At 50.8% G+C, this 12,611-nt stretch overlaps 1 protein-coding gene across 1 annotated transcript; it reads left to right on the top strand.

The window, feature by feature from the left end:
• Positions 1-10,100: 10,100 nt before the first annotated feature.
• Positions 10,101-12,146, top strand: LAJ45_10021 (uncharacterized protein; the record flags this gene model as incomplete). The annotated part of the gene is made up of 4 exons (XM_046119552.1): positions 10,101-10,646; positions 10,706-11,381; positions 11,457-11,570; positions 11,647-12,146. The coding sequence occupies 4 exons, from the start codon at positions 10,101-10,103 to the stop codon at positions 12,144-12,146; spliced, it is 1,836 nt and encodes a 611-aa protein (XP_045967183.1).
• Between the last annotated feature and the right edge of the window lie 465 nt (positions 12,147-12,611).

The following is a 12,611-nucleotide window of genomic DNA, read 5'->3' on the forward strand; positions in this document are numbered from 1 at the left end:
GGAGGGAACTGAGGATCTTATCATCCACTAACTGACCGTTATAGCCAGTCTTGGCTGTGAGGGTAAGGGCCTTCCATTGGGCTACCGCATCATCCCTAGAGATAGCTTCGCCAAAGGCTGCTCTGAGAGCATCCACAAAGGAATCCCAGCGCTTCCATTTCTCATCTAACACCACAGACATCCCAGCTATCCGGTTGGCAGAAGCTTGGTCAATGGAGTTGTGGTAAGCCTCATACCACTTGACCGGAGCATCTCCTTCCATCAGGTTACCAGCATATCGGAACCTAACATCTTCGGGGGTAAAGGACCGGCTTTCAATGGAGAAGACATTCTCACATTGCCGGATGAAGGTCTCCACATTGTCTGCTTTGCCATTGAACTTGGCCTGAGGGTGTACCTTGGGTTCTCGGGCGCTGGCGGCAGCGGAGGGGTGTGAGGGGGCCGGAGGTCTCATGAACTGTGTCTTGGAGGCCAGGAGCTCTCTCTGCTGCTTCTCCAGCATCTTCCTGAGGTATCTCCGCCATCGTCTCCGGGGGGGCTATTCCATTTTGTCCACCATTACCCGCTGGTTCTGGGTTCTGGTTTTCTCCACCGGGGGTTTCCCTCCGGCTGGAGGTTACTCCTGGGGGACTTCGCTCGTTGAAGCATGACACAATGGCACCTAACTCCTTGTCGTGAACGTCATAATTCCGTTCGGCTTGTGACATCCTTTTGGAGTAAAAGACTCCTGGATACCACTTGTTGTCATCTCGGTGGAATTGGGACGGTATCCTAGATTTAGCGAAGTTGGAGGCATCGGTCTCAATCTTGGTAGCTAGCTCGGCATCAAAGTGGGCTAGTACGGGGGCGGATGGGAGGCCTCTTTCAGGACTTCGAACGCATGCTCGTATCCCTCAGACCAGGTAAACTCGGTGTCCTTGTCTCTTTTCACGATTAGTGCCGGGTTCGGTTAAAGCCGGACCGAACTCCTGCTTCGGCTAACCACGCTGATTCTCGGAACTGGAATAGGAGTTCGCTTATAAAAGCGGGGTATCCGTCGAACTAAGGAGGGTAAAAATTCCTTTCCCTCTATTCATTCTACACTCCAGGAAGTTCGATCTTTCCATACCCAACACCAAATTTATCACCACTTTTCAGCAACAATGTTCTTCTTTATTCTATTCCTCTCTTTGTTCATCGCGATCAATTCGTCTATCGTACAAGCGTTGTTATCTAACGCTAGTCGATCTCGGCGGGAGGCAAGGCTTAGGTCCTCAACTGGTTCGGTAGTTACTGACCTCCTGGAGCTGGACGGTGGTAACACCATCTACGCTCGGAGAGTTGCTCGTAAAGCCGTCCGATCACGGAGTGCCATGAGGTAGGCATGATCCAGCGAGTTGTGTAACCTCTTCTTACTACCGCTAATGCTTCCATAGGCATGCTGTTCCTCGGGGTTTGGAGACCTCGACCTTCGATGGCCATTTCAACCAGGTCCCATTTCTGACTCGGGAGGATTACCGTCGTCCTTATCCCTTCTCCCAACCTGGGGACAGAAGTGTTGGTCAGGCTCGTGTCCGTGCGGCACTGATGGAGAAACGGGAACAGGTGCAGTGGATGCGGGATGAGATTGCGCGAGATGGAAGGGGAGCTGAGTGGATGCGGCAGCGAGTGGTCCAAGAAGAGGCAAGGGAGAGACAGAGACTGGCTCTCCAGGCATATTACGAGGCATGGTGGCGCCAGAAGAAAGCCAGTTATCCTCCACTTCCGGACTCTTCCTGCCGTCATCGTGGGCGGAGTAACGTTGACTTTGGTTGGGACTGGGGCCCAGATGGGGAATGGGGCCCGTTGGTCAATGGGAGTATCAGGATTTTCTAGGAGCAATCCTGGATGTGGTCTCCTTTCCGAGCGAAGCTGGGCGCTATAACCCTTTGAGCGAATGTGGGCGCTATAACCCTTTGAGCGAATGTGGGCGCTATAACCCTCTGACGGATACAGTGGAGACCATAGTAAAGTGTTAGCCTCTCCCGTGCCAGCCTGAGCTGAAAAAAAAGCTAACTGCTCGGTTTTTTCAGCATTGAAAATGGTCCTAGGTGTTCAGGTAGGTTTTTTCTTTCTTGTGGGGTTCTTTAAGCGAGGAGCTTAAAGTTATACTGTAACGGGGGTACCTTGTAAGGGCGCGACCGTGACTTCGATCAGGTAGATTGGCAGAAAGGAATACGACAAGCTATCCTTTCGGCTCGTTCGATGGAAAGATAGAGTTTCATTTGTTTGATCGTTATTTGTAGTCTAGAAACTTAATAACTTTAAGGGGGCTCCTCGCTGGTAAAGACTCGCTGATCCCCCCGAGACCAAGCTGGGGCAACCGAGTTCCTTTTATGGAAGTTCGGCGCCCCTTCCTTCATTCCCTCTTTCCTTTTTTCACTGGCCGTCCGCCTTTCAAATAATCTGGGGGCACCGCCTATTTTCTATCGGGGGGGAGGAGAAGAGTTGCTACCACACCGCGGACGAATTTTCGTCCGAGTCAAATCTCGCAATCCTTGCCAGGACAGGGTCGGGATCCTAGGAACTAGAGGAAACAGCCGACCAGACAGCAATTGCTTATTCAGAGTATTTAGAATAGATTTGGGTGTTTTTAAAGCAAAGGTTTTGCTTTGGTCGTTTGGATCGCACTCTTACTCCCCCCAAAGATGCACCGGGCTGAAACAGGAGGGTTCCGGCGGTTCGACGCTCCGGGGGTTATTTTTGGGGGTCTAAAACGTGTTTATTTTGCAGTGTTTCCTCAACTCCGCAATCCGTTCATTCAACCACCCCAAATGGACCGGAGCATCGCCAGGATCCTTTCAGACGTGGTAAAGCATATTTTCCGGGCATCGGTTGCAAAGTTATTGCGCCTCAAAGGTTGAATGCCAAGGTAGGGTAACTTATGTTTGGGGTTACCCTTCATTATTTGGCCTGCTCGTCCTGCTGCTCTAGTTTTGGTCCAGTCGTCTAGTTTGACTTGTAAGACTTCTTGCTCGCCAGGATCTCTACCCTCTATACCAATAGAGGTAGGGGCTCATCTGCCCTTGTCTTCACCCATCGATGAAGAACCAGCTGCGGTTAACCTAGGGCCGTATGGCTTGACTGGTAGAACAGGTATTTTTTGTAACAGCCCTACTGTGGCCCTGTTACAACCTGACCTTACTCGTCGCCACGCAATCTTTCGCCAAGTGGTTATCTCTACCACAACGGAAGCACTTTCCTTCCTTTTGCCACTTCTCCTTCTCGTCCTTGGTGACACCTAAGTCATCCGAGGTTTTTGAGTTGTGCGTTGGCACGGGGAAAGTTTTCCGAGGTGCGGGGTTGCGCGATTTTCGCCGTTCCGACTTCTCCTCGCGAGGTTTTACGACATCCTTGCCACGTAAGATTTCTTTCCGGGCCTTCACCTCGTGATCCTTACGTCCGACCTTCCTAACCCAGGCTAGCCACTCCGCGAAATCTTCTGGTTCCTCGATTGCATTCGAGAGGCGTTGTTCCAGCGAGGAGTTTATTCCTGTTAGGATCATGGATTTCATTACGATGGGCCCGACCTTCGCGTCCCATTCCAGATTCTGCATCTCATTGATGTAGTCATCGATCATGCCAGTTTGACGGAGCTTATCCATCTTCTGCTTGGCCTGTTCTTGACTCGTCCGATTGCCATATTGAATCCGTAATTCATTTTTGAAATTTTCCCATGTCCCGATGCTGGGATCAACTGATAGCCGTTCCACGAAGTTTCGCCAGAATTTTGCCGCACTCCCGGTGAGTTCCAGGGATGCCCACAGGATCTTGGTCTGGTCGTCCCACCTGACCTTTCTCTGAAGTTCAATTAAGACTTCCATTTGGTCGATCCAGTGCCGAACATCTTCGTCAGCTTTTCCGGAGAAGGGGATTTTTGCCTGTTTTGGTGTGTCACCCAGGGTGGCGCGAGGAGGGTGCATGAGGTCTACCTCTTGCTGCCTGTTACGGCGCCTTCGCTCCTTCCGTCTCCTTTGCCTTCGTTCGCATGTTCGACGATCGTCCTCTGAATCCGAGGAGCTGGACGAGTCGGAGGGGGATGGGTCTCGTGGTCTTGCGCGGTTTCCGCCGTTGCCGTTATTGCCATCACCTCCCCTGCCTCCTTGCTCACTTTGCTGGCTCCTTGCCTCAGAGCGAGGGGGTATGGGGGTTGGCTTCCTGATCCTTCCGGTCTCTCTCCGGAATTGCTGGGGGGGTTCTGTGGAGGTTGGGGGGGTACTACGCCTCCGCCTCCCGAGCCTTCTGGGGCTGCTGCCGTTCTATTGGCTGCTACCCGCATCTGTTCGATGATCTCCTCCAGGTTCTTCTTCGTACCTGCGAACTGGTCTTCCACCGCAGCTCGTCTGTCCCGTTCCATCCTCTCGAGGGCAGCCGTAACCTCCGCGGGTAGCTGTACAGCACCATCCTTGGGAAGTTGCTGGACGAAGTTGGTCAGCGCGTTAATGTGCTGATCCTGTCGCTCCTGCCTTTCCTGATGCGCCCTAGTCGCTTCGACGATCTGCCCAAGGACTTGGCCGAGGTTGCTGGTAGCGGCGGTGGATTCCGCTCGTAGCTGAGCCATGACCTGGTTGAGCTGATTGTCGCGCTCGGCTCTGTCCCCAGCGAACTTGGCGTGGAGGTCTTCGACGATCTTGTTGGTATACTCCTGCTGCTGACGGGTAAGTTCCCTGAGGATGGGAATATCCCGCACGTGCATGCTGAGTTCCTCGATCCCGCGGCTGAGCTGTTGCACCACGGGGGCTCCTTGTCGCTGGACTTCTTGTCCAATGAGGTCGCCGAAGGGGTTTTCCACCCGTCGTTCCTCTACGTCCATGTTGGTATCCTCGTCGTCGTCCATTACCCGAGGTGCCGAGGGTCTCTGAGTAGAGGATCTCTCTCTGATGGGGGTGACGTACGGGGAATACTCCCTGTGGTCTACCTGCCGCCTCCTCGCCTGCCCATATGATTCTTCCTGCCTCGTCGATGAGAAGAGGGAGCCTATCGGCACATCTCTCTCTTTCCTGTGGCGCCTCTTCGCCTGGGTTTCTAATATACCTCGATCTCTCAAGGCGATTGAGCTCTCCATGTTGTAGTCTTCCTCCGACCGTTGCTGATGAGCCCTTGACATTGCTAAGTTGCTCGAGTTTGAGCTGTGGTTGCCTTCTGCACCAGGGTTGAGCGATGAACCAGGGGGCTGGGTGAGCAAGTCCGAAGGACCGTTGGGAGAGGGTGATCTTGATTGGGAAGAGTTCTGGGTAGTTGAGGATTTCGGGGTCGTGTTCCTCGAAGGTAGCGGTGGTTCCTGCTTCCGCGAAGAAACCTGTGTAGTGGAGGTATCCGCAGTATAGATGTTCAGCGCTTCCTCTTCCTACGATGAAGGATGTAGCGCAGAGGTAGTTGTTGATGGCTTCTGTTGCCACTCGGGGGTGCATATAGTGCCTTGGTCTTTTTAATAGACTAAGCGCTTATTCTTCTACTGAGAGCACGGTGACTATCCGCCACTAAGCAAAATACTCAGAGTATTGGTCTAAGCGAGTAGTTGTCTTATCGAGACTTTGGTAGTGTATGCGATAGGTAAAGAGTAAAAGCTAGGGATAAGGTACAATATAGTGTTTGGGGAAATAGCCAGTGCTAAGCGGTAATTCTGTAGCGTTTAAACTGATGATATTGTAAACCGGATTCCCTTGACTTGATGGTTGATGATACCCCCAAGTCTTCGCAGAATCCTGCCCTATTTATACATGTTGGAACCTATGCCAAGGCCCGCTTTCTAATACTAACTGATACAACGATAATAGAATAAGATAATGTTCCCGAAGATAACCCAGATAGAAAAGCGCCCCCGCATAGTTCCGTCCTCCATTCTAATTCCGACACGTAACCATGAACCTTGCAATTGCCAGTCATCGGGCTGTACCATACTATTATCCTAGACCTACTTCCCTAAGTAGAACAGCCTACAGCCGTAAGCTCCGCTTCCTATTCTATTTCGGGTGAGACACCCAATAGTAAGCGTGCCGCCATAATAGTATGGGACTAGTGTGGTAACACCGCGTGCCCCCACTCTACCCGATACCTTTCTATGCTTGTCCTTCCGTTACCCGACCGTCCCTCGCGTCACAACCCGTCACTCGTATTCCTCACTGTTCTAAGCCTCTAGAACAGTGTTCCGTAGTTCCTGTAACAGGGAGTACTTCACATAACAACAAAAGCATTGTCGTGCGTGGTATTAACGTGTGTGGTTTCAGCTACAGATGGACCGGGGAGAGGAGGAGGTATTTACCGGGATTTTTTTGGCCTTGGTGTTGGAGTTGAAACCCCCCTTACCTGTGTTTCTCATGTAGGATTAGGCTAGCCTTTCACCAACTTGATATTATGAACACCCATGGTATATGTTAAGGTTGCCATAGGGCAGCTCCATGCCAAATCTATTCAACACATATAACCAGTTTTTCAACCATCTTGAAACTCGTATTAGGGTTTGTGCTGGATGGAGAAAAGATCTATTCGTTTCGAATCGTGAATCCTTACTAAAGCTTAAAATTTAGACTTAAGTTTATTGTCCGGGAAGTTAAATAAACCCGAAATCTTATTCATTTACATCTTCAACTTAAGCTTACGATAAAGAAAGCGCGAGAGACCGCATCTCCTCCCTGCTGCAGCTATCAAAGTTGCCGAGAAGAAATTTGCCATCTGGTCATCTGATCACCTCATAGGGCTCTACAAATAGGTACATGTGTGTGCATGCTTTCACTCCACTCCCATAAGCCATCGTTGCACAAACCACTCACTGGACAGGAATGTGCAATAATCTAATCGAAGTCCCAGAATGTGCAACTCTACGGCGGCTGCCCCCCGCATCTCATTGGCCAACAGTACAAACCTCGCCTCTTTCTGACAGCGGATGTGCAACCGGAGGGCTGGTACCCTGGAAAGTCTAACTCAAAATTTAAGCCCCATGTGGGTGTGTGGTGGCTTACTGTAGCATTAATGGGTGGGTTTATAACTGCTCTAACATATTTTTAGGTGCTAGACGGTGTCTTGCTGCTTCCTGGTGACAGTTATTTATTACTTGAGGGAGGTCACTCGAGTGCTCATCCATGAATAAATGGTCTAAAGAACCCAACGTCGCCCCCATGAGTTTACCTGGGGTTCTAAATATTACTCAACTCGCTGCATCTTTCTACTGGAGGATACTCATGAGTTGTGATACTTGGGTAGCACTTGAGGCGATATATGGCGACGAGAAGTAGAGTTGGATGCATGTATGCCTATTATTTCACTGCAGCCAGCGGTTAACATGCCGGTCTAGGAGGAAGGAGCCAACCTCTGCTTTGCCAGGTACAGGAACCTCATCTCGTCACCGTTTTAATGTCAGCCAATAGATAACCTCCTTGGCTACTGAGTACTAGTCCTCTGTCCCCGCATTATCCTAGTTCTGTACTCTATCTAAGTAGGACGCGATGTTGGTTATCGTCTCTCCTCTTCTCCTCAGTCCAACTTCCCGCATTTACCCCTACTAACTGAGTACTGATCTTCACCATCCTCCCAGTCAGTTTTCCATGTCTCAAACAGCAATAAAGCACGCAATCAAGTCGCCTATTGCCTTACCTTGTCTTGTCGTATTTCTCTCATTGGAAGCAAAGCACATTTACGAGAGGGGCACAGACCAAGTGAATACAAAGCAGCCGCCAATGCCTACCGGCGCCTATTGATCTCGCCAAATGGGATGGACACATCATGTGAAAGCGACTGAGGGAAATAACAAAATCTCAAGGCCATCCTATCAGTTGCTTGGCCGGCCATAAGCAACGGCATTGCGGGCAGATAGATACCCACTTGTACTCTAGAACCAACTTGCGTGGAATTAAAGACGCACTGCATACTAAGAGCAGGCCAAGCAAGATAAACAGCTTGATAGTAGGAGGCAGCACATCAAACACCTGAGCCAATTCCTTGGGAATGACCCCATGGTAACACAGTACCAGCTTAGTGAGGAAGGATAAATATTGAGACATATCCATGCCAAGCAATCCGTCACAAAAGCCTCGACATCCACAGCGGTTGGAGCCTCGGTTACTCAAGTAAAAGCTTCAGTAACTAATCTGCAAGGAACAGTAATAAGAAGTGTTAGTTATTGCACTTTTCTCCCAGATCGGTAGAGACAGGGGATCCTGCATGAACACGGTTGGTAGGTGAGAAGGAGGTCGCGTTAAGCGTTTCTGGCTGGGTTTTAGCGAGGGTTTCTTTTGACAGCGGTGGTGGGAGTAGGGTGGATATCATATCAAGTCAAGTTGTTGGGGTACAGAGACATAAGGGCCTTGAAACGTGTGTGGTATCACAACGAACCTCGAGACGTTGGAGGTGGTGGGTAAAATATCAACATCACACAGCTTCACATTGTGGATGTGCAGCCCATAGTTCTTTCATACTCTGAATGTTTAGGAGAAATGTTGCCGGTGAAGAAGTAAGGAACCGATTTGCCCTAAGGCCCTTTTTCTTGTAGGATGATGAGACGACCGTCCCTGGGAACGTTGGAAGAGTGAAGTTGAACGCGAAGGGGAGAGAGGATAGGAGAAGGAGTTGACGGGATTCAAAAGTAAGGACTCTTCCGGATTGTGGATCTGTATTCGACGCCCTCGAAGCCCATCTTCTTTGTTGTTTCTTCACTTCTATCAACCGTTCTTCTATCAACCGCATTGCATTACCGCCGGCACGCTCGCCATCTACTTTTGATACCATCGCTCTGGCAGCGTCTTTTTTTGTACCTGGCACGTGAGACAGTAAACAACATAATTCGACATCCCACGATCTCTGTTTCTTTCTTTTTCCTCCCGTTATTCAAGTCCAGGTAGGTTAGTTAGGTACAGTCACGGTTAGATTTGAATTCTAAGCGCCCATCCTTTCCCATCCCATCTCTCGTCGACCCCCGCGGGCCAATTCTCTGGGTTGTTAGATTAGGTCGTGGAAAGCATATCTAGGGAGACACTTCCGCTCACATATCGATCCTTCTTTCTTCCATAGAGCATCTTTGAGAAGGTTCATATCCGGTCTGCATATATTGTTCTACAGTTACTGTTGTTTACTTCTTTCTTTCTTTTTATTTCTTTTCCGACCCGACAGTGAGTATACCAGCTTCTTTATCCATTGCATCTGTGCATCTCCGGGTATCTCGTCCCGCATGCGGGCAGCCCTTCTTTGTTTTCCGACCCAGACCCAGACATGTGGGCTGGGATTCTCTTTTGTTTTGACGCGATGGGTGATATGCGATGAGCATAATACATACATACATTCGGCATGATATCATCATCACCGAGATCTGGAGTCGAGGGTGTTTTCCAGAATCCATGCTGACATGCAACCGTTCTTGTGTGCGTAGGAAACACCAGCTAAAAGCCTAAATCCAAGCGGACTTGTTACTCTGTCCTACTTCGCTGCTACTGCTACTACTACTACGACGACACGCTGATCCACACAGCATCCTCGTACACACACGTGCGGATAATTTTGGACTGGTTCCAGAAGGAAAAGAGAAAAAAGGAGTTTAAGGAATTTAAGCCTAGCTGCCGCTACGATATTACTGAGAACTAGACTACAGGCTCAACCACTCAACACGAGTACCACTCACGTACCCTCTCTGAACACTCAGGCAGTCAGACTTCGGTCCAGTCAAACGCTCAACCACATTCATTCATTTATTCATTCAACCGTTAGCCTCAATAATAATATCCACGGCTTTCTTGATTTGCTTTGCTCGCCCGCAGTCCCTGCGTGGGTCATTACAGATTGGATTATAGATCTGTCCTCTTACCAGATCCCCTCGTCCAATCCCCAGGCTGAAGGGAGAATCCCAACTCGTCCACCCGCATATCACTCACGCACACGGTACACCCCCACAGTTTAAACCGCAGCCCTCCACACATCCCAGTTCCCACCTCCTGCTTCTTCGGGAGATTTCCTCCACACGGAGTCTCTGGATAGAGAAATTAAACAACCGCATTAGTTTGCACACCACAACCACTCACTCGTCTCAATTTTAATTCCCACACACATTCTGAAAAAAAATAATGTTGAATATGTCATCTCCCTTGGCAAACTTCGCCATGAGCACCGAGTCCTACACCGAGTCCTCAAGTGGGCGTCGTCGTGAGGAGGCGGCGGAGAAGGAGGAGAAGAAGGGCACGGCTGCGTCGGAAGCCTCCTATATTGTTAATTCCGTCGGCACCTCTCAGCACCCTCCCCAAGCTTCTTCTCCCTCCACCTCTACTAATCCTCCTCTTCCCTCGACAACTACTTATTCCGCCGCCCCCCCTCAACTGCATTTTGCCGATGATTGCAAACTCCCCTCCACACACTCACCCAAACACACTCTCCACACAGTGCCCCAGTCCGCCACGGCAGCAGCCTTCCTAAAATCCCCCTCATCGCTCAGCACTCGCCGCAAGCCCGTGATAAACCCTCTCAGTGTCGACAACATCCCCCGCCAAACAATTCTCAAAGCGCTTGCCTCCCAGCGCACCCCAATCCCTGTGAACATTGCTGCAAACCTCTCGAGCGCCATGTCACCCCTCTACCAGCCCATGACGGCCCCCTGGTCAAACACCCAGGACGACGACCAAGAAGACGGCCAAGAGCAGTTCAGCGACTGCGTCGAGCAAGTCTTCAGCCCCCCGCAACAGCACGCTTCATGCCCCCGGGCGGCCTCCAGAGCCCCTGCTTCTACCACCAGAAATTCGACAACGCCGTCAACGTCGACCGCGTGCTCGAGGAGATCGCCGGCGACGAATTCACCTCCCACTCACGCCTCGTGCAGACGGCCCTCGGCGTCCGCGAGGTTGCACGGCAGCTGCAGAGACGCACCTGTAAGATGAACGTGAAGAACATCATGATTGTGACCAAGGCGCGCGATAACCAGCTGGTCACGCTGACCAGAGAGCTCGCTCACTGGCTCATGAAGACGCCGCGCTACGGCGCCAACATCGGCGTCAATGTCTATGTCGACAAGAAGCTGAAGGAGAGCAAGCGCTTTGCGGCGCAGACACTCGTGGATGAGGACCCGCGGTTCAAGGGAATGCTGAAGTACTGGACACCCGATCTTTGCTGGAGCAACCCGGAGACATTTGACCTCGTTCTCACGCTCGGTGGTGACGGGACTGTTCTCTTCACCAGCTGGCTGTTCCAGAGGATTGTACCGCCAATTTTGAGTTTCTCGCTGGGCAGCTTGGGCTTCCTGACGGGGTTCCGGTTCGAGAACTATAAGGAGCACCTCAACAAGGTGTTGAATGAGGGGATGAAGGTGAACATGAGGATGCGCTTCACCTGCACGGTTTATAGGGAGGAAAATGGGCAGATGAATGAAGGGGATCAGTTCGAGGTCCTAAATGGTAAGCTTACCGGCCCCCTTGCCTCCCGAGGTTAATCACTCCACTTCTCGGAGCACCGGCTAATACTTCATGCAGAACTGGTCATTGATCGCGGCCCATCACCTTATGTGTCCAACCTCGAGCTCTACGGTGACGATGACCTCCTAACCGTCGTCCAAGCTGACGGCTGCATCTTCTCCACCCCAACTGGTATTACTCTCTCTCATCTAATCTCTACCCCACCCTCTAAATAAAGACCCAAATAAACTAACGGCCTAACCTACAGGCTCAACCGCATACTCACTCTCCGCCGGCGGCTCCCTCGTCCACCCCGACATCCCCGCCGTCCTCCTAACACCAATCTGTCCTCACACCCTATCCTTCCGTCCCATGCTCCTCACCGACTCGATGCTCCTACGCGTCTCGGTCCCCAAGAACTCGCGCGCAACCGCATGGTGCGCATTCGACGGAAAGGGCCGCATCGAGCTCAAGCAGGGCGACCATGTCACCATCGCGGCATCGCAGTACCCGTTCCCCACGGTGCTGAGCAAGGGCACTGAGTGGATCGATAGTGTCAGTCGTACATTGAGGTGGAACACGAGGGCTGCGCAGCAGAAGGCGTGGGAGGGCAGTAGTGAGGAGGAGGAGGGCACACAGGAGGGTGGTCAGGGGAGGGAGAGGGTTGTCGAGTGGGATATTGATACGGATAGCGGGTGCTATAGCGATAATGAGAGTGGGAGAAGTAGCCCGTTGAGGAGGCAGATGAGTCTTTTGGGGTTTACTTAGAGGGTGGTGTTTGGTTGGGTTAGCTTTGGGTCTTTGTCCTTTTTTTTTCCCTTTCCTGTTTATTTTTAGCTGCGGGTGTTTTTGCTTTGGGTGCTTTTTTGTCTTTTTTTTATATTGCTTTGGGGCTCTTGTGGTTTGGCTTGTTTCTTTTGTCTTTGTCTTGCGGGTTACATAGGTGTTATATCCACCTCTTACTTATATCTCTTTTTTTTTCCTTTTAGTCTATTGTAGTCTGGGTTTGTTTCTTCTGTCCATTGTTTCGCAGTAGCTTACTGGCATTTGGTATTGAATGCCGCGCCATGAGGTCTTTCTACTACTACATTTCATCCTTATATATTGTCTTATCTCTTATCAGGTTTTTATTCGTCGTGGGCGTTGAGTTTAAATTCCTTTGATCTTGTCTGTGTGGGGTATACTAGGGGATGTTTCAAAGGGTGGGTAAGTATATATAGTCTTGTTCTAGGC

This window comes from Morchella importuna, assembly GCF_003444635.1.
Source record: "Morchella importuna strain M04M26 chromosome Unknown Morimp01GS041, whole genome shotgun sequence".
Lineage (NCBI taxonomy): Eukaryota > Fungi > Ascomycota > Pezizomycetes > Pezizales > Morchellaceae > Morchella > Morchella importuna.